The sequence below is a fragment of the Ascaphus truei genome, chromosome 9 (genome assembly GCF_040206685.1).
Source record: "Ascaphus truei isolate aAscTru1 chromosome 9, aAscTru1.hap1, whole genome shotgun sequence".
NCBI lineage: Eukaryota > Metazoa > Chordata > Amphibia > Anura > Ascaphidae > Ascaphus > Ascaphus truei.
The window spans coordinates 22,983,856-23,008,218 of NC_134491.1; the positions used below are offsets into that span (position 1 = coordinate 22,983,856).

The 24,363-nt window shown below is 45.7% G+C and overlaps 1 protein-coding gene across 2 annotated transcripts in view; it reads left to right on the forward strand.

Moving 5' to 3' along the window:
* Positions 1 to 12,674: 12,674 nt before the first annotated feature.
* Positions 12,675 to 24,363, forward strand: part of NID2 (nidogen 2) — a 48,955-nt gene continuing 37,266 nt past the window's right edge. Inside the window, exons 1-4 of one of the 2 annotated variants that reach the window (XM_075613790.1) lie at positions 12,675 to 13,066; positions 15,192 to 15,494; positions 21,257 to 21,489; positions 23,288 to 24,018. In XM_075613790.1, coding sequence (XP_075469905.1) covers positions 12,866 to 13,066; positions 15,192 to 15,494; positions 21,257 to 21,489; positions 23,288 to 24,018 — 1,468 coding nt within the window. In that variant the 5' untranslated portion in view covers positions 12,675 to 12,865. The remainder of the gene's footprint in view (positions 13,067 to 15,191; positions 15,495 to 21,256; positions 21,490 to 23,287; positions 24,019 to 24,363) is intronic. The other variant, XM_075613789.1, reaches the window with a different exon arrangement.

Here is a 24,363-nt window from a genome sequence, read left to right on the forward strand (position 1 = left end):
CAACAATATAATTGCCTTCCTTAAACAAATGCAACCATTCTAAAAGCAAATATTTGTCTGACTTTTTAATGTGTGTATTATTAAGCAGAAAACGGCTTTCTTTGGTGGATTGTTAAATCAGGTGTTTTCTATAACCTTATCCTACCCTGGCCTTATCAAAGTATCAATAAGGTAAGGTATGGGGGGGGGGGGGGGGGGGAGAGAAGAGGGAGTTTGCCTGTGCAAACTCCTCTTTCACACACAGTGACATCAGAAAAAGGGAAATCAAACCCCTCCCAAGTCTCAGCTCAGCGTATTCAACTATTTCTAAATACTTATACGTGTCAGATTGTGATTAAAAAAGGCATACATCACGCATGTTTACCTCTTTAAACATGGCAGTGCCATTAGCGCACTTTGATCCTAGGAGGCACTGTCCCTTTAAGAGAGAGTCAAACAGAGGGGCTGCTGGATCTCCATGAAAAAGATCTCCTTCTAAATGTCAGGATGGAGTACCCTTATCTTCTAGATTAGGAAAGTGTATGCCAGTCACAGCAGCATATCAGAGGTGATAACAAAATAGAGCCTCTTTGCAGAAATGCCCCCACAGTTCACTGTATCTATTGTGTTGCATGATAATGGGGGGGGGGGGGTTTATAATATCACTGAAGCTTAAATACTTTGTCTGCATTTTCTTCAATATTGATATTATTTGTGTTATGCGTCCTGAGCATCAGAATGGCCGGTGTTACCACGGTCTCCTGTTTGTGCAGCACATATATGTTGTTCATAGACTGTCGATCAAAAAGTGACTTATGCGCAGTTCAGTGATTGATTACACTTTTTAGATTGTAAGCTCTTCGGGGCAGGGACTCCCTTTCCTATTGTTTTATGTCTGAAGCGCTTATTCCCATTGTGTTATAATATTATGTCACGTGTGTTGTAAATCGCTATGCGCTATGCGGATATATTCCTCCCCGCCAGCCAATAGAAACAGGGGCTCATCTCTGGGCTGATGTCAGAGGAGGAGGCGTGGCAAGGCGGCTCGAAAAGCTGGGTGAGCGGAAAATATGATTTAGCCAATGGGAGAAGCGCCTACGAGCTGTATCTCCCCCGGCTAACTCATTGTCACCCGCTGGGCAGGCTCCACCAAGTCTGGCAGATACAAAAGGTGTCTCCACAGGGTGCCCTTTGTTCTCCGGACTTGGCAATTCGTCCTTCCTCGCCCACCAAACGGTCTTCTCACCTCTGGACATCCTCTCCTCTTTGAACTTCGGACTCTATACAGACATGCCGGCGTCTATGTGATGCCCTGGCTGACTGTATAGAGTCTTGTACCAAATGTCTAAAACCTTATAAAGTACACCTTAGGGAACCTTATACGGGAAATGGATTTGGGATATTTGGGCTCGAAATCCAGGAGTCTGGGGGACACTGGGTTGCCCCGGTGTAATTCATCCCACGTACCGACAAACCATGCCTGCTCACCGGGGAGAATTAAAGGACAACCGGTAACTTCAGCCCCCCCAACTCCTGCAAACAAAATAATTGTATTTCTACCCAAATATCCCCCCTAAAACTGACACACAAGAAATCTCACAGTTCTAGGGTCAAGTGAACATGAAAACAGAAAAAAGCAGGGGTCACTTTATTTTCAACATGTATTAGCCCTGGTCCCTGGCTTGTGGTGCTTATGTAGCTACCAGGGACCCCACGGTTTCAGGGGTAACCAGAGGACTTAACCTTTATTATGTAGCCTGGTTACCCCCTACCGACACGTTACTAAAATGCAGGCACCTTACAGCATGAGTGCTTCCCCTTCCCCTTGTGTACTATTATTTCAGGCCCTTCTGACAGCGAAGGCGTTAACCGATTGATCATTGAGCGTAAACGTGAGAAAATTCATTTCATGTATCTTTCATTCTCTTTCTAAAGACACGAGGTGAAGGAGAATGTCGTAGATATTTTTTTTTGGTGGAAAAAAAAAGAACTTCCCACTGTATTAACCAAACATCCTTCTGGATACATTCCAAAGCACTATAAGCTGCAAGGGGCTGGTGCCGGGATCCATTCAGAGCGCTTTACAGCACAGATATGCTTATCCTTTGGAATGTTTCCCAGATCTGAGAGGAAATATCCATGCAGCCTTATAACAATGGAGGTTTATATAAGTTTACTCATTTCAACCACAGTGCAAGTCAAACTTAGAAACTAGAACCTCGAATGATTACATGAGCATTTTGATGGGTGCTGGATACAACGGTAGCTATAAAAATAATGTTCTTAATAACACAAAATTGTGCTATTTTTGCTGTGTTTCTATTTCTGAATCAAATGTTGACATTGGTCAGAGTGTGCTAACATAGGTAGTGGTATTGTGCTGGAATACAGAAGAGCATAATTGTTATACAAATAGGGGCGCGCTGGTGTATACTTAGTTTTCAAAGTGATTGCAAGATAAGGGAAGACAAGGAGATCATGAAAAAAAAAGGACAATTTGTTCTTTAAAAGGATGAAATTACTTACAGGGGTTTACGGGACAAAAGAAAAGAAGTGGCAGTTTGACAATGTGCTTGTAAATGAGATGTTCTTGTAACCGGAGAAACAAGGTAAAGATAGTGAAACCCTCTGAAACATTTGGTTACCACCGTCACGGGAGACCAGGACAATTTACTGGGATCCAGACACCAGACAAGACAAAGGTGTTCAATAGAGTCTATTTATTTTAGCCGGATCCAACATGCACAACATAATCATGAAAAAGAGCCCCAACTCATCAAAACAGGGTCACGGGGGGAATCCTAGCTAAGTACTGTAGGTGCTGGGCACAGGTTCTGTAGGATCTCCCAGGAGTATGTCCACGTCTGCAGGGGGTGTGCTCTCTCCAGACCTCGGGGATGCAGATCACTTTCAAAAGTCCCGCTCTCAAGCCTTGGTCTCAGGGTCTCCGGCAAAGCTCCATGGAGATACAGCGGCGATCGCAAGAGTCCCAGTGTACGAAGCCAGCTTGAATTTCCTACTCGGATCGGCACTGAGCTTTGTTCTGCGGTGTCTTCGGCAACGCTTCTGAGCACACGATACTTAGCTACCCCGCTAACTCCTCAATGAACTGTGGTGCTCTGACCGGCTCACATTAACATAGCTTCCCTGTCTCTATAGAAAAGCATGGGAAACAGGGTTGCGACCAATCACAGCTCAGATGTAGTGCGTTGGCCGATCACAGAGAAAGGGCTCGTCTGTGATAGGTCAAATCGGGTAAGGACAGCCCGTAGGGGCGAGCTTCAGTGAGAGCGTGGATTGCGAACCAGCCAATCCGGCCGGATATCTCTTGCTGAGATAGGCACCTCGGTGTCTGAGATGGGCAAAAGCTCCACTCCGTGCCAACGCCTCCCGGACCTGAGTACCACCCATCCCCACTCTCGCAGTGCACCAAGCCCCTCCCCCTCACCAATCAATGACGCCAGGATCCCAGTGCAGGCTGGGTAATATATTACTGACCTAGCACACGAGGGAACAAAGAAATACAGTTTAATCACACAATATTACACTAAATAATGAGGTACAGATACACAAATAATCTAAAATACATGTTTTTGGCCAGATGAGCCACAAAAAGATGGATATACAGGGGCAATCCTCCATATCCATCCAGATGGATACAGTACAGTAGGTGCATTGGCTGGGCTTAACCGATATTATGAGAGCACATAATATAGGCACAACCACAAAACATCTTTCAAAAATGTCTATACATCTTTGTCTGCCAAACAACTAAAGGAATCCCAATAACCGTGTCACTAAGGGAATCCCAATTATTCTGAAAGCCAGGGGTCATGTGTAAGATAATTTAGCCCAGATAGTGTCAACTCGGCCCTCTTTTCCAAGCACAACAAGTTCTGTTCCTTTTCTTTACTTTATTTGGGGAAAGTAGCATAAAATAGTCACTTGTGAAGAGATGTTGATGTATGAATAGTGTCTCTCTGTGGGTGCCTTGGTAGTTAAGAGCAGGTGAAAAGATAATCCTACCATACAGGAGTATACAGCAGTGCTCACTCATCCAGAGGTAATGGTGGAAAAGGAAGTGAGGGGCAAGGGTCACACTAAAGGTTCAGTGAGACTGCACTAACTGTCAGCAAAAGACAGGGGGGGAAATGGGAAAGCCCATAACTAGGAGGACTGGAGATGTTGCCAGAGCAACCAGGGGTATGACAGACTGGAAGGAAAAAGAGATACATAATGTATCTATTCCATCTGCACTGCAAGGAAAGTGACATCCTAGTGCAGCTAGCCTATGGGAACTGCCAAGGGAGAGGGGGGCTGAACAGAAAAGGCAGACAGGGGTATTTCTGTTCCATGACACTTCCCGTCTGGTATCTGGAGATACCACTATTTAAGGTGTATGTGGAACATATGTGCAATATAACATAGCAACTTCATGTCCACATAACAATGGGATACCGGCCGGTACCACCAGCTTGACGTCCTTTGCCATCTCGGTAAGGTAGGTGGATGCACAGCTCTAGGTCAGCTTGATGCACCACAATGTCTCTCAGAGTCCGTAGAACTGGTACTCAGTTTTTCCCTATCATAGTCCGATTTGGGCATTAGGAGGATAGTCTCTTGTTTGTCTTTAGTGTTTATTTGTAATTCCTTACATGCTCCAACGAAATTGGTGCCACAATCGGAGAATATTTGTTTAACTGATCCCTTGCACTGTTTTCCTTCAACTTTGTGAGAAAACAGTCCCTTTGACTCTGTAGTTTTCTCTACAGAGTGCATCGCTTCGTGGGAGTGCCAGTTGTGGTAGTTTGTCATCCTATCGCCTGGCGTTTGGCTGAAGGAGATGGTCTTTGGCTCCTTGCGGAGGCGGATCAACGCCCCTGGAAGATTGGTTGTCAGATCTAGTCCAGTGAGTAGTGCCTCGTTTGGAGAAGTTTCCTGGTGTCGAGCATTGGAGTTGAACGTTATCCAGACATGGCTGGGTTTCTGACGGTGGTGGACACCAGATGATGGGAGGTGCCGGCATTTTTTACCTTCCTTCAGTGAAGGCGCTGGTTCTGCGTGTCCGCTAAGGGATCTCTTCCGCGTGAAGACCACAATTTGATTCTTGGTCTCCGGCTCCCTTTGTGGGTTGCGGCCGAGCGAAGTGAGCCTAGGGATGGCAGGTTCTCCATTGTTCAGGAGGCGTCCTTTTGGTGAATGGAATGGTGGCGGAGTCACCCAACTGCTTAGTCCGTCTTTAGAGAGCTCCTTGACTGTTAACTTCGGGAATCCTCTATCTTCCCTTAATGGTGTTTGCTTGTCATCGTTCCTTGTTGTCTGGAACGCTGTGCACCGTAGGTCATTGGTGCATTCCTCTTGCACGAGCACATCTCCCCGTAGTTTGGTGAAACGCTTTTGTGTCTCTTTGTTAACTGCCATTGGGAGGTTATTTTCTCCCTGGACGTAACGAAGAACAGTCTCTTTTGCCCTAGTAAATTCCTTTATGAAATGTCTCTGTGGCTGTCTCTTTTTAGACATGTGAGAGGACAGTCCTTTTGACACTGTGGCTTCACCTGTAGGGCGCAATCTTTTGCGGCTGTGCCAGCCGTGGCAGCTGGCTGCTTTGTCACTTGATACTCTGTGGAGAGGAACAACTGTACGTCTTAGTCGTGCCACTGCTCGCGGGAGGATTGTCTGATTGTTTATTGCCTTTTGGACGATCCCTTTGTCGGTCACCTTTGGGAGGTTCCTTTCTTCCTTCGGTGGAATCGACTCATCATCCTTAGCTGTCTGGACTGCCGAGCATCCTAGGCCATTGTCGCATCCCCTCGATGTGAGGATGTTTTTGTTGACCTCAGGGGTATGACCTTGTCTTTTCTCTTCACTTGGCAATTCGGTCACTTGGAGATGGCCAAGACATGGTTTGGAGAGAGATGTGTGCCCACATTCTGTCACCACCGTTCTGCGGGCATCAACGTAGTCCTGCCCGTGCTCTTTGTTGGTGCACGCGTTGCCCACTATCACCCATCCTAGGTCAAGTCTTTGGGCGTATGGCGCGTTGTGGGGTCCGTTATGCTGTTTACGGACTTTATGTACCCTCATGATGTCCCTACCGAGCAGCAGCAAGATCTTGGCGCCTTGTTCTACCGGCTGGATGTGGTTGGCTATTCCTTTGAGGTGGGGGTAATGGAGTGCCACGTCTGGTGTGGGAATCTTGTCCCTGTTTGTGGCCATGTGGTTGCACTTGATGAGTGTGGGAAGGGGCATGTTCACTTTGCCATCTATTGAGCATATGGTGTAGCCATTCACTCTTCTCCCTGTGGTCTCCATTCGCCCTGCGCACGTTCTGAGAGTGTAAGGAGAAGCACCGTCTTGTATGTTAAACATGTCGAAGAACTCTGACCTGACCAGCGATCGGTTGCCTGGTCGTCGAGGATTGCGTACATCCGAATAGCCTTCTCAGGTTGTCCCTGGGGGTGTACTGCGACAAGGCATATTTTGGAGCAGGATATTTTGTCACCTTCTTTTCCGCAAACCTCGGTGCGCTGAGATGTGACGGATGTTGACTCTCCTTTTCCTTCCTCCCCGCCATGCTCCGCTACGGAGGATGGGTTCTTGAGTTGGTGGAGTGTCAGCGCCTCTGGGTGTAACGATGTCACGTGCTTGTCACTTTCGCACACTGTGCATTTGATCTCTTCTTTACAGTCCCTGGCGAGGTGAGTCGTGGAACCGCAGCACCTGAAGCAAATTCTGAATTCTCCAAGTAACCTCTTGCGTTCCTCTAGGGACTTCATCCTGAACCCAAAGCACTTGTTGAGTGGGTGTGGCTTCTTGTGTATGGGACATTCCCTGTTTGGGTCCCTTGGTTCCTTGCTTCCGGGGACCGACTGATCGGGAGTAGTTTGGGTCGTGGGAGGCACGTTCGTCATGCGGACCGAGATGGGTGTTTGGGTGTTACCATATCTCGTCACTGGTCTCTCGTTCCTCAGGCTGCTTGCACTGTATGTGGTTTGCGCACCCAAGATGAAACTGGGATCGTTCCTTGTCCTTGCCGCTGCGCGGTTGAAGCTCAAGAAGAATGAGAATGGGGGGTAGACGACTTGCCTCTCCCTTTTGTATTTGGAACCTTGTGAAATCCACCTTTCTTGGAGGTTGAAGGGTAGCTTCTCCAGTATGGGTCTCACTCCACGAGCTGAGTCTAGGACGTCTTTCCTTGTGAACTCCAGTTCTTGCAGCAGGTCCCCGAGCTCTCGTAACTTCGAGTAGTCTTTGGTTGTGATCTTGGCGAAGCTGTCGACTCTTTTGAAGAGCGAATCCTCGACTGCTTCAGGGCTGCCGTAGGACTCTTCTAGCTTTTCCCACACTAGGTCAAGACCTACTTGGGGCTGGTGCGCGTTTGCCGCCCGCAGTCTATTCGCGTGCTCTCTGGATTCGTTCCCCAGGAACTTGAATAGCAGGTTTAGCTCTTCCCTCGCTGAGAAGTCCAAGCTGTTGATTGCATCTTTGAACGTGAGCTTCAACGTCCGGTAGTTCTCAGGGCGGTCGTCGAAGCTGGTGAGTCCTGCTTGCACCAGGTCATGCCGGATCATGTACTTGACTATGTCTGTCAGGCCTGAGGCATCGGCGTGTTTGTCCCGTTCTGAGGTAGTTGCTGGGAGGGTTCGTGCGGTCGCCTCTTCCTTGGCGTGGACGCGTGATGACTGCTGGTCGGTGTGAGGGGCTGTGTTCTCCCGTGTGGGTGTACCTGGATGGCGAGCCTGTTGTAGTGCATCCATGTGCGCGCTGGCGTGTGGATCACTGTTGCGGCCGTGGCTATCCCAGGCAGCATGTACCATTGAGGGAGCAGCGTCTTCTCCTCGTGGACCTAGCAAGTCTTCGGTGTCTGTGGTGTCACTCTCTCCGTATTGAGATGGTGTGCTGGTGTTTACGCTGAAGAGGCTCCTTACGTAGTCTTCAGTGCGTTGGACTGGATCCTCTGAGGCTATCCGTCTGTACGGTTGCTCCCCGCCATCCTGTTGTGCGGCTGCTTCTAGGACTTCGGCTTGGGCCATGGCGGCAGCGGCGTCCTCTTCTTTGCTTAGAGCTTCTAGATCCGCGTCTAATTTGGCCTTTATGCGCGCAGCGGCGGCGGCATTGGAAGCGGTGGAAGTAGCAGCGGCGGCATTGGCAGCGGCGGCAGTAGCAGCGGCGGCATTGGCGGCGTTCTGCTCCTTCTCTTCTATGTGTGCTCTTTCTGCCCTTACGGCTGCCTCTCTCCGACCATATTTGGCCCTGGCACGTGCGGCCTCTGCGGAGGCTCGTGCCTTGGTAGCGCTTGCGCTAGCGCTGGACACGTTGGATCGCGCTGATCTTGCTGACCTTGAGGAATGCCTGGATGTGCTTGAGCGCTGCGATGCGGTCTCCAGGAGGAGCCCTTTTCTCTCGCTTTGGGCATCCGTGATGGCGGTCTGCACAATGTCATCACGTTCTAGGTCGATCGCCTTTTGCAGGTCGCGTTCTCGCAAGCTATCTTCCGTGTTAGTTCTTGTTACATAGGTGAAATATGCCTGTGACAGTGCTTGATAGTGCGAGTGATCTATCTTCAATTGAGTTATTGCCTGCTCGAGCTGTTGTATATAGTTACCAGCGCCGGCGACATTGCATATCCCAAGTGTGGTTGTTTCCCAGGCCAACTCTAATTTAGCGCGGTGCGCTTCAATGTCAGACTCGTATTTTTCACGGGCCTTTTGTGTCAGTGTGACTGCCCGTTTGGGCCTTGCGCCTGCCTGCGCCTGTTGCAGATGCACAGCGGTCTCTGTGTCTGAGTGATCACTTTCCTGAGTGATGTCTGGTGAGGCCCTGAGTTCTGCCATGCTGTAGGTGTGTGTAGGCCTTTAGCCAGTGCGTGTGGCGTGCGGTCTTTTACCTTTGTCAGCGATGGGCGTCTGTCTCAGATGATGCCGAGCGGTGTCCTGCAGCGTGCAGCGTAGGGGTAGCTGTACTCACAGGTGTCCGGTGGCTCTGACCCGTGTCCTGGCGGGTGTCCGGTGGCGTGGCCCTTGATGGCGCTGGCCGTGGGGACGTGCGCAAGGGTAGGTGAGATGGTGGCTCCTCACTATGCGGCTGTGCAGAGGGTGAACTCAGACAGAGAAAGGCAATTAGGTTTTGTGTAAGAAGCACTGTTTGTTTGCAAAGCTGCTGTGCAGTCTGTTAAGGCTGCAGGCTGTGTGCAGTTTGAGCTACTTGGTGCTTCTTTGTCTGCAGAGACTGCTCTGTTTTATCATGGAGTCTGGAGTAGCAGCTCCTGTAAGTGTCTGTAAGGCACACAATATCTTTTCACTATTCTGAAAGCCAGGGGTCATGTGTAAGATGATTTAGCCCAGATAGTGTCAACTCGGCCCTCTTTTCCAAGCACAACAAGTTCTGTTTCTTTTCTTTACTTTATTTGGGGAAAGTAGCATAAAATACAGTCACTTGTGAAGAGATGTTGATGTATGAATAGTGTCTCTCTGTGGGTGCCTTGGTAGTTAAGAGCAGGTGAAAAGATAATCCTACCATACAGGAGTATACAGCAGTGCTCACTCATCCAGAGGTAATGGTGGAAAAGGAAGTGAGGGGCAAGGGTCACACTAAAGGTTCAGTGAGACTGCACTAACTGTCAGCAAAAGACAGGGGGGGAATGGGAAAGCCCATAACTAGGAGGACTGGAGATGTTGCCAGAGCAACCAGGGGTATGACAGACTGGAAGGAAAAAGAGATACATAATGTATCCATTCCATCTGCACTGGGAGTAACCTGTAAGGAAAGTAACACCCAAATACAGCTAGCAGGCAGAACTGCCAAAGGAAGGGGGGCTGAACAGAAAAGGCAGACAGGGGTATTTCTGTTCCATGACACCAATAACCGTGTCACTAAGGGAATCCCAATAACTGTGTCACTAAGGGAATCCCAATAACCGTGTCACTAAGGGAATCCCAATAACCGTGTCACTAAGGGAATCCCAATAACCGTGTCACTAAGGGAATCCCAATAACCGTGTCACTAAGGGAATCCCAATAACCGTGTCACTAAGGGAATCCAAATAATGCATGTTTCATTAACAGCAATGCTGACATGTTAGTGCTGAGGTGCTGCTAGTATACACAGGTCAGCATTAAGTTTCTTCTCACTTCTTTTCTGAAATGATTATTGTCGTTTTATTTGTAAAGCGCCAATATATTCCACGGGGCGGTACAATGGGGCTGCATAGTGATATAAATTATCAGCAGAATGGGAATTACACACAAACTTACAGATAGTTCAAGGGGGATACAAAGAGGTGACAATCTGTGTTTCGTTTCTCAATTTTTTTTTTATTATTTTGGTCTTTCTTGAACCAAACCTCCCACTTTCAAGGGCATTATGCATAATTCTTCTGAGCCACATGTAGAGCTGTGAATTATTTTCTTTTGACACTTTTGCTGTGATCAGATTTTACACTACGGAGATTTATTTTTTTTACAGCTAATTTTTCATTATTACTGTTTACAAATACAAGGGTATATGGTCTTCTGGGAACTTATATTGATCTGATGTTCAACAAGCAACCTTAACTTCTTCCTGCATATGAGCATGTAGCATCATAAAACACCAGCTGGGAGGTCCCATCGTCCCCTTAATCCCATTAACCGTCACTAAGGGAATCCCAATAACCGTGTCACTAAGGGAATCCCAATAACCGTGTCACTAAGGGAATCCCAATAACCGTGTCACTAAGGGAATCCCAATAACCGTGTCACTAAGGGAATCCCAATAACCGTGTCACTAAGGGAATCCCAATAACCGTGTCACTAAGGGAATCCCAATAACCGTGTCACTAAGGGAATCCCAATAACCGTGTCACTAAGGGAATCCCAATAACCGTGTCACTAAGGGAATCCCAATAACCGTGTCACTAAGGGAATCCCAATAACCGTGTCACTAAGGGAATCCTAATAACCGTGTCACTAAGGGAATCCCAATAACCGTGTCACTAGGGGAATCCCAATAACCGTGTCACTAAGGGAATCCTAATAACCGTGTCACTAAGGGAATCCTAATAACCGTGTCACTAAGGGAATCCCAATAACCGTGTCACTAAGGGAATCCCAATAACCGTGTCACTAAGGGAATCCAAATAATGCATGTTTCATTAACAGCAATGCTGACATGTTAGTGCTGAGGTGCTGCTAGTATACACAGGTCAGCATTAAGTTTCTTCTCACTTCTTTTCTGAAATGATTATTGTCGTTTTATTTGTAAAGCGCCAATATATTCCACGGGGCGGTACAATGGGGCTGCCTAGTGATATAAATTATCAGCAGAATGAGAATTACACACAAACTTACAGATAGTTCCGGGGGATACAAAGAGGTGACAATCTGTGTTTCGTTTCTCTATAAAACAAATTATTATTTTGGTCTTTCTTGAACCAAACCTCCCACTTTCAAGGGCATTATGCATAATTCTTCTGAGCCACATGTAGAGCTGTGAATTATTTTCTTTTTACACTTTTGCTGTGATCAGATTTTACACTACGGAGATGTATTTTTTTTACAGCTAACTTTTCATTATTACTGTTTACAAATACAAGGGTATATGGTCTTCTGGGAACTTATATTGATCTGATGTTCAACAAGCAACCTTAACTTCTTCCTGCATATGAGCATGTAGCATCATAAAACACCAGCTGGGAGGTCTCATCTTCCCCTTAATCCCATTAACCGTCACTAAGGGAATCCCATTAACTGTGTCACAAAGGGGATCCCATTAACCGTGTCACTAAGGGAATCCCAATAACCATGTCACTAAGGGAATCCCAATAACCGTGTCACTAAGGAGATCCCATTAAACATGTCACTACATGCAGTTCACTTTGATCCTGGGCTGCCCAGGAATTGTTAGCCCTGCTTTGCATGGGGGAGACATTGATAATGAACCCTTTAGTGTCAATTAAAGGGACATGTCACCCAACAGACACAGGCACTAATATATATATATATATAAAGCAGAAAATAGCATAGGGAACCATGTTAAAAATGGTTTTTGAAGCAAAAAGTGGCACTGTGTGCTCATTTGCACATCATTTCCCAGAATCCCTTGCTGCAGTGGAAGTGCTGTGTGCTGGGTGATAATGGTGAAAGGAGGGGTTGCAGACCTGCCTAAGACATGCAGATGAGCATACAGGGGGGGGGGGGTGGTGGTGTGTGTGTGTGTGTGTGTATACACACATATAATTTGATAAATTCGGGGGGTTCCTACCCGATACCTGTTAATAGGATCCAGTGAGTCACATAACCAATGTCTTTGTTGAAAACCAAATGTAAAGATAAGAAAAATCCAATTGAAAGTATACATTTCCCGTGAAGCATGACATAAGCATGACATAAGCATGACATAAGCATGACATAAGCATGACGCACGACTCCCTGTGTATATGAAGGTCAGCTAGTCAGCTGCTGTGTATGGGAGATGCCACCTTGCATCTCTACGTGTCCAGCTTCACGCCCTGCAACGGGCAGCGTGGGAGGGATCCCGTTATTGTACCACCCTCTACACCCCAATCTGCAGTGGAGTGGCCACGCCCGAGCTGGGCAGGGTCCTGCCTCTCCTGTGCCCTCATCGGGAACTGCCTCACCCCCCGCAGGGTGTGAGATGAGTGACCAGGCATGGGGACAAGTCCTTGCATGCAGCGCTTGACCAATCCCAGCCCTGGGAAGCAGTGGGAGATCCGCCTACCTTGGGATCTGCTGCTGCTGCTGCTAGGGGGGGTGTATTGAGGTCGGATGTAGCGGCTCCTGGATCAGAAATCCCAGCAGTCTTTAAATCCCCGGGACCCTGTGCACCTCCCTTGCCCTGTGTCCAGCCCTGTGTCCAGCACCTCCCTTGCCCCGTGTCCAGCCTCACCATGCGGGCAGGGGCTCTCCGCCTGGCTCTCCATGCTCACTGGCTGCTGGGCTTTGCTGCTGCTATATCCCGGCAAGAACTTTTTCCCTATGGGGACCCTCGAGGGGACCTGCTGCTGCAGGAAGGGGACGATGAGACCTCCCAGCTGGTGCAGCTGACCAGCCCGCTGCTGTTTTACGAAGCCGAGTTTAACATTCTTTATGTAAGTGTCTTCCAGATTCTCTGTGATTCCTGCTGGACCGGGTGTGGAGCATGGGTGCTCAACTGCAGTCCTCAAGAACCCCCCCCCCAACAGGACAGGTTTTCAGAATATCACTGCTTCAGCACCGGTGGCTCGTCTGAGCCACTGATTGAGCCACCTGTACTGAAGCTGGGGTATCCTTAACCTGACCTGTTGAGTGGTCTTGACTGGCGTTAAGCACCCATGCTTAAGGCTGAGTCCCCGCTGGTGCTGAGCGCGCTGGCGCTCAAAGCATGCCTGGCGGGTGTCCTGCGTCTGCTCGCGCGCCTGGGGGGGGGGAGGGGGAGAGTGGGGCGGCATTGCCGAATAGTTGAGCGAGCGGGAAAATTAAAAAAAATTATTTACCTAAGCGCTGAGCGCCGGTGAGCGTGTGCGCACGCACATACCCGCGGGCGCATAGCGTGAGCAGGGACTTGCATATATATATATGCAAGTCACCTCGCCAAGCACCGCCCGCTCAGCGAGGTCAGCGCCAGTGGGGACTCAGCCGTGGGCTGCGTCCCCGCTGGCGCTGAGCGTGTTGTGCGTTCGGCGCTTGCCGCTTTTACTTGTACTCGTTATGCAGACGTCCCCGCTCACGCGGTACGCGGGCACGCACACTCTCCCAAGCTTGGCGCTTGAGACAAAAAAAAGTGCGTTTGAAGCGCGCTCAACATGCCCCCCAATGCCCCCCCCCCCCCCCCGCTCCCGCTTGCGAAATAGGCAGGACACCCGGCGCTCATGCTTAGAGAGTTGGCTCTCAAGCATGAGCGCGGTCAGCGCCAGCGGGGACGCAGCCTTATTTAGAGCACAAGGAGTGTCCAGATCACACTGGCATTCATCTCATTCATTTGAATATATGCCTCATTACATAGCATCTTGTCTCACTTTATGCCATTTTTATGTTGCAAAATGTTATTCTAGTCATGATATAGCAAAGTGGAAATCCAAATAATGCATGTTTCATTAACAGCAATGCTGACATGTTAGTGCTGAGGTGCTGCTAGTATACACAGATCAGCATTAAGTTTCTTCTCACTTCTTTTCTGAAATGATTATTGTCGTTTTATTTGTAAAGCGCCAATATATTCCACGGGGCGGTACAATGGGGCTGCTTAGTGATATAAATTATCAGCAGAATGAGAATTACACACAAACTTACAGATAGTTCCGGGGGATACAAAGAGGTGACAATCTGTGTTTAGTTTCTCTATAAAACAAATTATTATTTTGGTATTTCTTGAACCAAACCTCCCACTTTCAAGGGCATTATACATAATTCTTCTGAGTCACATGTAGAGCTGTGAATTATTTTCTTTTTACACTTTTGCTGTGATCAAATTTGACACTACGGAGAATTATTTTTTTTACAGCTAATTTTTCATTATTACTGTTTACAGATACAAGGGTATATGGTCTTCTGGGAACTTATATTAATCTGATGTTCAACAAGCAACCTTAACTTCTTCCTGCATATGAGCATGTAGCATCATAAAATACCTATTATCATTAACTAAAGAGTCTGTGACTTCTCAAAGTATCAATGAGCCCAAAACAAAATACAACTTATTTTCCTCTCTACCCACACACACATTTCTAGTGCATTTCAACCCCCTCCATACACAACCAACAGAAAACCCCTCCTTAGTGGCAGGAATCTCCTGTTGCTAATTCTTGTGTACTGTACATTCATCACACACAAATCAGCATGGTACACACCCAGAAGAGCTTGCTTTCAGGGTAAAGTTGTGGATTTTTTTGTCTAGCACCAGTGCCAATTATAATGTTTATAATCGTGCATATTTATTCATATGTACTAGGGCAGGGGTACTAAACTCCTGTCTTCAGCCCCCCCCCTCTCCCCCAACAGGTCAGGTTTTCAGCATATCCCAGCTTCAGCACAGGTTGCTCAGTCTAAGACTGAAGCGGGAACTGATTGAGCCAACCGTGCTGAAGCTGGGGTATCCTGAAAACCTGACCTGTTGGGGGGGCTTGAGGTCTGGAGTTGAGCCCCTCTGTACTAGGGGATGGGGCAAACCTCGTTAAGGTACATTTATAAAATACTTTGAAAATGTTGTATTCTTATGCTTCTCTTCTCATGTACTAGGTAGGAACCAATGGAATCATCTCCATGCAGGACTTTCCCAGAGAAACGCAGTATGTGGATGACGGGTTGCCAACAGACTTTCCAGTCATAGCTCCATTCCTTTCAGATATAGATACAAGCAATGGCAGAGGGAAGATTTATTATCGCCAGGACAACTCCGAGGAGATTCTGAATAATGCAGCTGGGCAGGTCCAAAGAGGTTTCCCACAAGCTGCATTCCATCCTACTAATGCCTTCCTTGTCACTTGGGAAAACGTGGGCGCCTATGAGGAAGTGACTCGTCACTCTGCGTCTTCCAATCGGGTGAGTGACCTTCGGGGGCTGGAGGCAAATAAAGCATTGCACTCCAAAGAGATGTGGGAAAGGGACATGGGAATGTTAGAGGTTAGGAAACACAGAAGGAAACTGGAGGTCAAGTAGGGTCTATGGCGCTCCAGCGAGAATGGAAAATTGGAAGCCTAAGTGTGCCAAGTGGTCCAAGACAATTCATTTACTTTTCATTTTTCCGACTCATTTTATTTTGTGTCGATTTTATTATTTTTTTAAAATTTATATGCGGTATCTCCAGCCGTTCATGGAAGATTGTGCAGCGATATTATACAAGGCATTATAGTGGATGAAAGAAAACAAATAGGGATATGTACATATTACAGAATAGATAACATTCGGGAAAGAAGTCCATGTTCCAAATAAAGTATCATCTGTGGGTTGCAATTTGCATTTCTTGCATCCTTCTTTGCTTAGTTATGAGCCTCTAACGGCTTTCTTCCTAATTAAACAGCAAAATAGTTCATTGTAAAGTGTATGACCATCGTAAAATAGTCTTCTGCCATGGTGATGTTTAGCTATATATTCAGCCATAGTTAGTTCTATTTGGGATTTGTTGCACCCGTGTTTGCTTACATAGGTATGAGCCCCATTACAGAACAGGCATGTATTTCCCATGGGTGCGAAGAGAAGGCGTTTTCTGTCAACGGCAGCCACAAACCGGTAGCAAGGCTGATTAGTGGAGTCTTTTTTTGGGTGCAAAATGTTGTCTATGTATCTCAGACCATCTCATTAAACGGAGATTGTCACCTACATGAGCTGCCATGAAAAAGTTTTCTATGTCAATAGTATTGTTGCTTCAAACCTCGAAAAGGAGGATCTTCCCATAGTTGATTCCTTATGTTCTATTACTAGGAATGTGGTATTCATTTTTTTAAATTACCCTTTGCAAAGCGCCTTGCCATCTTTTTGACCCCCCAGCTCATGGCACTTCTCCAACCTCAGAACTTGTTCATGTATGTTTTTACAGTAAAATCTTCACGAACATTGCAAGAATCCACCACTTAACCCATTTACTATTAGAGACCAGCAACTCTGCTTTGAAACAAATGTTTGAGATTGTACACCAGCCAATTCAATGCACCGTGAGCTTGTTCCCATATGGATAGTCACAATTTCAACAAAGGAATTCATCCTGTTGTTCACCTGGAAATAACCTGCAGTGCCTGTTTGTTCAGGATGTTCTAAGCCGAAGAAAAACATTACTAAATGTGTTTGTTACTCAAAGTAATCAAACCCCCTACTAGGATCAAGTCCACATGGTGAGGTGAGGGTTAAATGGGGATGATAATGAACAGATTTCAGTATTCTCCTGAGTATAACCATTTATTTGTTTAAGGCTTTCTGAGCTAATTAGAAAGTCGTCTTCTTCTTCTTTTGTATATAGGAAAATGTGCATGCGTGTTTTAAGACCAGGCACAACTGGTTTGAGGATACTTGTTTAAAAAAAACAAAAAAACCATCTTTTTGGGAGAGTTCCAATGGATTTCATTTGTGAGAAATGCATTCCATGGAAATCCTCTTAATTTGAGATCACGGTGCAGCTGCAGGCATCACAAAATTGTAAAAATGTCAATATTCATTTGTATGGCTTATGCACCATATGGGAATAATTCTTGCATCTTGAGTACATGACATGTGGTGTGTCTGTAGGCTACTTTACAGTGGCTATTCAAAATGAAAGTTATGGAAGAACCATGTCACAAAATTCTATGTCAGGAATGGTACATGTATTCAAATTTTACTACAACTTTTGACCTTCTCCAATCTTATACATAAAGGCAGTAAAATGCACCCATATGTCTTATGGTTGCTTATGTCTGTTCCAGTTTCACACTGTACAGTTAAACTGCAGGCAACATACAGCAGTTTCCCCTCACAAATCTCATGGTTTTGGTGGATGAAAAATAGACTATTTTCAGATTGTAAACCTACTATTAGACCATGTATGTATGTCTTTATTTATACAGGCATACCCCGCATTAACATACGCAATGGGACCGGAGCATGTATGTAAAGCGAAAATGTACTTAAAGTGAAGCACTCCCTTTTCCCACTTATTGATGCATGTACTGTACTACAATCGTCATATATGTGCATAACTGATGTAAATAACCCATTTGTAACAGGCTCTATAGTCTCCCCGCTTGCGCACAGCTTCGGTACAGGTAGGGAGCCGGTATTGCTGTTCAGGACGTGCTGACAGGCGCATGCGTGAGCTGCCGTTTGCCTATTGGGCGATATGTACTTACTCGCGAGTGTACTTAAAGTGAGTGTACTTAAAGCGGGGTATGCCTGTATAACACCATTAATGTACATAGCACTTCACAGCAGTAATACATGTGACAACCATATACTGTAAATAACAAATAATACAAATAACACATAATGGGAAGAAGTGCTTCAGACATAAAAGTAACATTTAGATAAAGGAGTTCCTGCTCCGAAGAGCTTACAATCTAATTGGTAGGTAGGAAGAACGTACAGAGACAGTAGGAGGGCATTCTGGTAAGTGCATCTGCAAGGGGCCAAGGTTTATGTATGAGGTGTTAATTATCAGCCATGGAGCTACTCATATGCTTCCTTAAGCAGGTGTGTTTTAAGGTGGGTCTTAAAGGTGGATAGAGAGGGTGCTTGTCGGATATTGAGGGGAAGGGCATTCCAGGGGTGTGGGGCAGTCAGTGACATGGGTTGAAGGCGGGAGAGGGCTTTAGATACAAAAGGGGTACATGCAAATGTTTCATATACGCTGTTTCACGTAAGCCATCAAGACAACACAAAACCTTAATTTATTTATTTTTAAAATTCTAACGTGCTACTCGCCAAGAAACACAGTACTTGAGTGCGTGTAGGAACTTAAAGAGGACATCCATATCATACCTACAACCAGGACCATAGGCATTTTTATTGACACAGTCCCTGCCCAGGTGAGCTTACAATCTATACTTTTGGTGCCTGAGGCACACGTGACTTGCTCAAGGTTCCTGACACCGGGAATTGAATCAAATGCAGGAAAAAAACGGAGCACTACTGCTGGAAAAATTGGAAGAAAAGGGCTGAGAGTGCATATTCCATAAAAATGACTATTTATTGGTCATAAAGACAAAAAGGAGCAACGGTGTAGCCCCACCAACGCGTTTCACGCCGCAGCGCTTTATCAAGGTATACCTACGGGTAGCCAAACATACATTTATAGGTCTAAGTACTTAGCATTAACCTATCCATAATCATACCTGGGAGCCTCCCCCTGTCACCCTCGGTACGTACTGCGTGACGTCATCGCGTCCACCGGGAGTTGAACCAGCTTTCTGTGCTTCAAACACAGTGTCATTGTTTACAGAGTCAGCGTCTTTACTCACTGACGCCCTCTCCCGAAATGATTATTATTATTGGGATGTCTCCTTGTTTGAATATAGAACCCGGGTGTTTTCCTGCACACTGCAGTGCTTCATTGATAGTGTTGGCCTGAATGAGTTCCTTCCCCAATGAACTTACATTTAAAGTTACTACTTCAGGCAGAGGGAGGTAATGTGGATTGATTAAAGTAGGGGTGTGCCGAGTACCCGGAATTACCCGGTACCCGGTGTTACTCGGCACATTTCCAGCTACCCGGACATTACCCGGACCCGGCAACTGAGAAGTGGGCCCGGCAACTGAGAAGTGGGCCCGGCGCCGGGTAATGTCAGGATAGCTGGAAATAATCTTATTACTTACCTTTCTGACGACATCTAGGAACAGCAGCAGCGGTCCTGTGGCGGTGGCAGCATCGGAGGTGTCTTCAGCCGGCGGGGGAAAGCAGGAATCCATTCCATAGCACTGGAGCAGGAAAGCAGTGTGTGTGAGCCGCCGGGGAACCATGTGACAGGAGCAGGAGCATTCCTATTGGACATACGGCTGTCCAATAGGAACGCTCCTGCTCCGGTCACGTGGTTCCCCGGCGGCTCACACACACACACACACTGCTTACCTGCTCCGGTGCTATGGAATGGATTCCTGCTGTCCCCCGCCGGCTGAAGACACCTCCGATGCTGCCACCGCCACAGGACCGCTGCTGCTGTTCCTAGATGTCGTCGCCACCCTACAGGTAAGTGCCAAACCAGGTAATCGGGTACCCGGCCGGGTAAAACCATTGATTTTGGCCGGGTACCTTTTTTTTTAATACACTACCCGGTACAACACTAGATTAAAGGTTTGAACTGGTTTCTCCCCCATCTCCTCCAGGGTCCGTGTCCATTACTTGGCTTTGTTCTTTGATCCATTTTTGAGAGACACTGATGTACAATGTGAAAGCCTTGTCATTGTGTAAAACAATTAGGCTAAGCACTAATGAGGAACAAGGTTGCTTGCACTGTTCTGTTTGATTAAACCATATTTTCGCAAGAAGGATTCTGGCAGCAAAATCATTCTGTCTGTGAACCTTCATATCTTCAGAAATGCCAATTAAAGTGATGGTGCAAAATATTTGTTAGTTAAAGCTCTGCAAACCTTAGATAACCTTTCCTGGGCTTTTACAGCCATCTAAAGCTTACTTATTCCACCATATGGTGCTTAGTGGGGTCTATTAAACCATGCTAATTAATTTTATTACAAGAAAAAAACCGACACATTTTACAGGCGATGGGACTAATCTGAAACATGTGTAACTGCGTTTTAATCTGATGCACTGTAGGATGAGCTGTGTTATAAGAGGCAGCTGCTAGCTACTTCTTGTTTCATTGACAAGTCAGGGATTTAATGGAGGAGAATACAGAGGTGGAGAAACGGGACATTCCTTAGGGCCCCTCTTTTATTTGTTACGGGTTATTCATTAGCGGAGGAGATTAAAAAAAAGGGGGACCATACTCAATGGGCTGATATTCACGTCGGCACCCAGGATCTAAATACACGCAGCGTAAACTCTCCGTGATCTTTCAGAGACTAGAACGGGCTGGGAGATCCTGTGTAAGACAATAGGACGGACTCTCGAGTGTTTGCCTTCAATATACCACTTTGTACAGTAGATGGGTGACCTCTGCCCTTTCCTATCCCCGGGTTGGTTGTACAGAACATGGTGGTTGGAACTTGGAACCCATATTCAATATTCTGTGTAGCAGCTTTCCTGTGCTGAAGAAGGCTTCAGTCCCATTCATTTGAATCTCTTCTCCATCACAGGGAGATCTCATTAACAGCACGTTGAATTACAATAGGGTCTTAGTGCATTCCCTTTATAGATTGCGACAGGTTTGGAGATCTTGGGGTACACGTTGATACAATGTCTTGCATTTTAATGTGAGTGTAAGTTGTTTGCTGATCTTTATTTCTGAAGCAAATTACACAAACTAGGGAGAAGGAGCGGATCAGCGAATAAAGACACTGACTCTGAAAACAATGAGTTTGGGGGGGGGGGGCTGGGTCTATTCCCGCTATCCGCTTCTTGTGACCTTGCACAAGTCACTTTTATCTCCCTGTGCCACAGGCACCAAAGGACACAGACTGTAAGCTCTGCGGGGCAGGGTCTGCGTCTGTAACATTCCTATGTGCTGCGCACCGCACGCTATGCTGTAACTGTGAATCGCTTTGTATCCCATTGGGAGAGAAGCGCTATATGAAATAATGTTGTTATTATTAACAAGAATGTTAACCGGCTGTTTTCAACGTTGCTTCATTTTATACATAGATAAGACAAAAGTGAGAAAATACATAGAAATACTGGAGATCCTGTTGTTTTTGGACTTGATTGTTCTTCTTTTGCCCTGTAGTTCAACACTTTTCAAGCTGTGCTAGCATTTGATGAGTCAGATGCCTATGCTATATTCCTCTATCCTGAGGACGGGCTTCAGTTTTTTGGCACACGTCCTAAAGAATCGTACAATGTCCATCTCGAGCTCCCAGCGCGCGTGGGTTTTAGCAGAGGAGAGTCTGAATCACTGAAAAGGGAAGGACCTTATCACAGCATAACCAGCAGTGAACAGTCTGTGAAGAACCTTTACCAGTAAGTGTTCCTTCTGATTGTTTGCAATCAATGTCAATAAGTTATCCTAGCTCCCCAAACACATAGAAACATAAGTAGTTAAGTTATTACACGGCTCACCAATTTCACTTTATTGCATAGGGGCATCAACCTAATTCTGAGTTTTGGAAAGAGGTTTATAAAGCAGCAGTCTGGGCATATCACCGTTAAGTCACTTTAACAGATCTCTTCTTGCCCCTTCCAACGCTGTTTTTCTTTGTAATATCTGATCCTCCGTTGACGAGATATAAGCGGTTGAAATATTCATATTATAATTCCATACGGGAGGTTAAAATGGAACTCTGCCCAGAGCCAAGTGTAGTGTAAAGGTTACAATGGCAACATCCGATGCTAGAGATTTAAGAAAATCATGATCCTAACATTACATGAGTTAAACTCCTGTAGACTTCTGATGGGGATTGTGGCTTTCCGGCTCTTTTTAAAACTATATCCGTGTATTATCTGGTTTTATTCAAATACAATATTGGGAATACAAGAAAAGTATATAGGTCTGATTATTGCTTTATTAAAAAGAACAGCACAACTCTTTTTGGGTAGTTACATAGTAGATGAGGTTGAATAAAGACATGCGTCCATCAAGTTCAACTAATGCTAAATTTAGACGACAGATACTTTATCCTATATGCGTACTTACAGTATATTGATCCAAAGGAAGGCAAACACAAAAAACCCCAGTGACATATCATCCGATAAGGACAAAAATAAATTCCTTCCTGACTCCAAACTCAGATTACTCCCTGGATCAACATCCTTCCCATGTAGGAGAAGACGCCTCACAAGGAGGAAACACGCGATGCACCGCCGTCAGAACAAATGGAAGGCTGGTCAGCTGACTGTGAAAAAAACTTTATTGCTCCCAATGTAGAGCTAGCACACTTTGACGCGTTTCAGCCAATTGGCCTACAACTTATACTTGGAAGAGACATTTCTCCAGCAACTTTTACACATTTCTGAGCACCTATATTGGTGCATCCCTGCACCTATGTTTATCCTTCCCATGTATACTTATTTGGTATATCCCTGTATTCCCAAAAAGATTCTAAAAATATTTCCAACCTTTTTTTGAACAAATCTATTGTATCTGCCATCACAGTCTCCATGGGTAATGAATCCCAGATTGTAACTGCCCTTACTGTAAAGAACCCTTTCCTTTGTTGCTGGTGAAATCTTATTTCCTCCAACCTAAAGGGGTGCCCCGAGTCCTTTGTGCCCAGGACATACTTGAAAACGAGAGGTAACTCTCAATGTATTACTTCCTGGTAAAATATTTTATAAATAAATAAATTTGTATTGCCCTTAGTAGGGTTATAATACATTTTGTTATAACTGAGGCTTTCGGGCCATACAAGTATTTTTGTATTGTCCCTATTCAATATGCCACAAAACCACCTTCCACTTGCTTATAAACAATTGAGTTCCATTCATTTGAATGGGGCTGGAATCTTTCCACGCCAGGGTAAGACTGCGTCACATTATATTGAATAGGGATCCACTAAAATGATATTGTTGTGTTGTTTAAAGTGATGTTTTCCGGCCTAACATTGGAAAGCTCTTTTTAAAAGATGAAACCGAAATCAAAAGTAGAGAACAATCAGCTGAGTGTTTCCACTGTATCCGAAGTGTCGTATATTTGTTTCTAAGTGGGACTTCACATTAAAAAGGTAGAATGTAAAACATGGTTGATCCCTAAAATAGTGCCTTTTCCAGCATTGGTTATTGAATTATGCTAATTCAGAGTTTCCCCCCTCTTTCTAACTAGATCCAGCAATGTTGGGGTTCCTGGAGTTTGGGTCTTTCACATCGGTAGCATTTCTGAGCTAGATAATGTTATTCCAGCAAAAGTCGGTAATGCTGCCACAAAGGATCGTTCGGTGTCACCCGAAAACTCACATACCAGCAACCCCGAACACGGAGAACATGAACCCCTTTACACTGACGAGACCGTTGATTTCCCAGAGTCCTTTTATGATGAGAACGATGAGGACAATGAGTATCCTCCAAATGAAGCCACACACAAGGCAAACTCTGGACCTGACGTGAAGACTGGGGCTCGTGGGTTTTTAGATGTAGATGATCCAAGACACACTGATACTAAACTCTCCAATGCAGATGTTGAACATGAATCTACTTTACCAGATGTGCCTTATAGCAATCCTTTATCACCTTCTCAAGAGGAGCAGAGTTGGTCCCCACACAAAGCCAGCCAGTCAGAAGTGCCCTTAGTAGAGCCTGAAGTTCAACCTGCAGAGACTGTAGATCATGGAATTCCACTCTTCCCTGAGACCAGGGAAGGCTCATTACAGCCGGTCACTGATGACTGGTCATCTTACAATGAAAATGTTAGTCCGTATACTGATAGCGGTGCTTTACCATCAAATACTGACACTCTTCCACTATATCCTGAAGGTGAAGTTCTGCGCAGTCATCCACTGCCGGACAGTGATTATAGGAGGAGTCGTGTTAATGGGGATGTTGGCTTTGACACAGACGGTAAGAGTTACTGTATACATTGAACAATAAAAGGAAATCAATATGGAATTAATGTATCCCACATTTTGAATAAATTAATTCTGTATTAATATTCTTGTGAAACAAAATCTAGATATTTGTTTATTTTCATTTTTTTAGCAAATACGCACAGTTGCCTCAACCTTTTTTTGTTTGTAGGCACATGTGATGCTGTTAAGAGCATGCTTTACCTTGCCTGAAGTACGATACTTGTTATACATGTAATGGAAAACATTTTACATCTCACCTAATTTCACCACTGATACAGTGATGATAGTCCAGTTCAATCTTTACACATATATGCAGCAGCAGCAGCAGCAGCGGAGA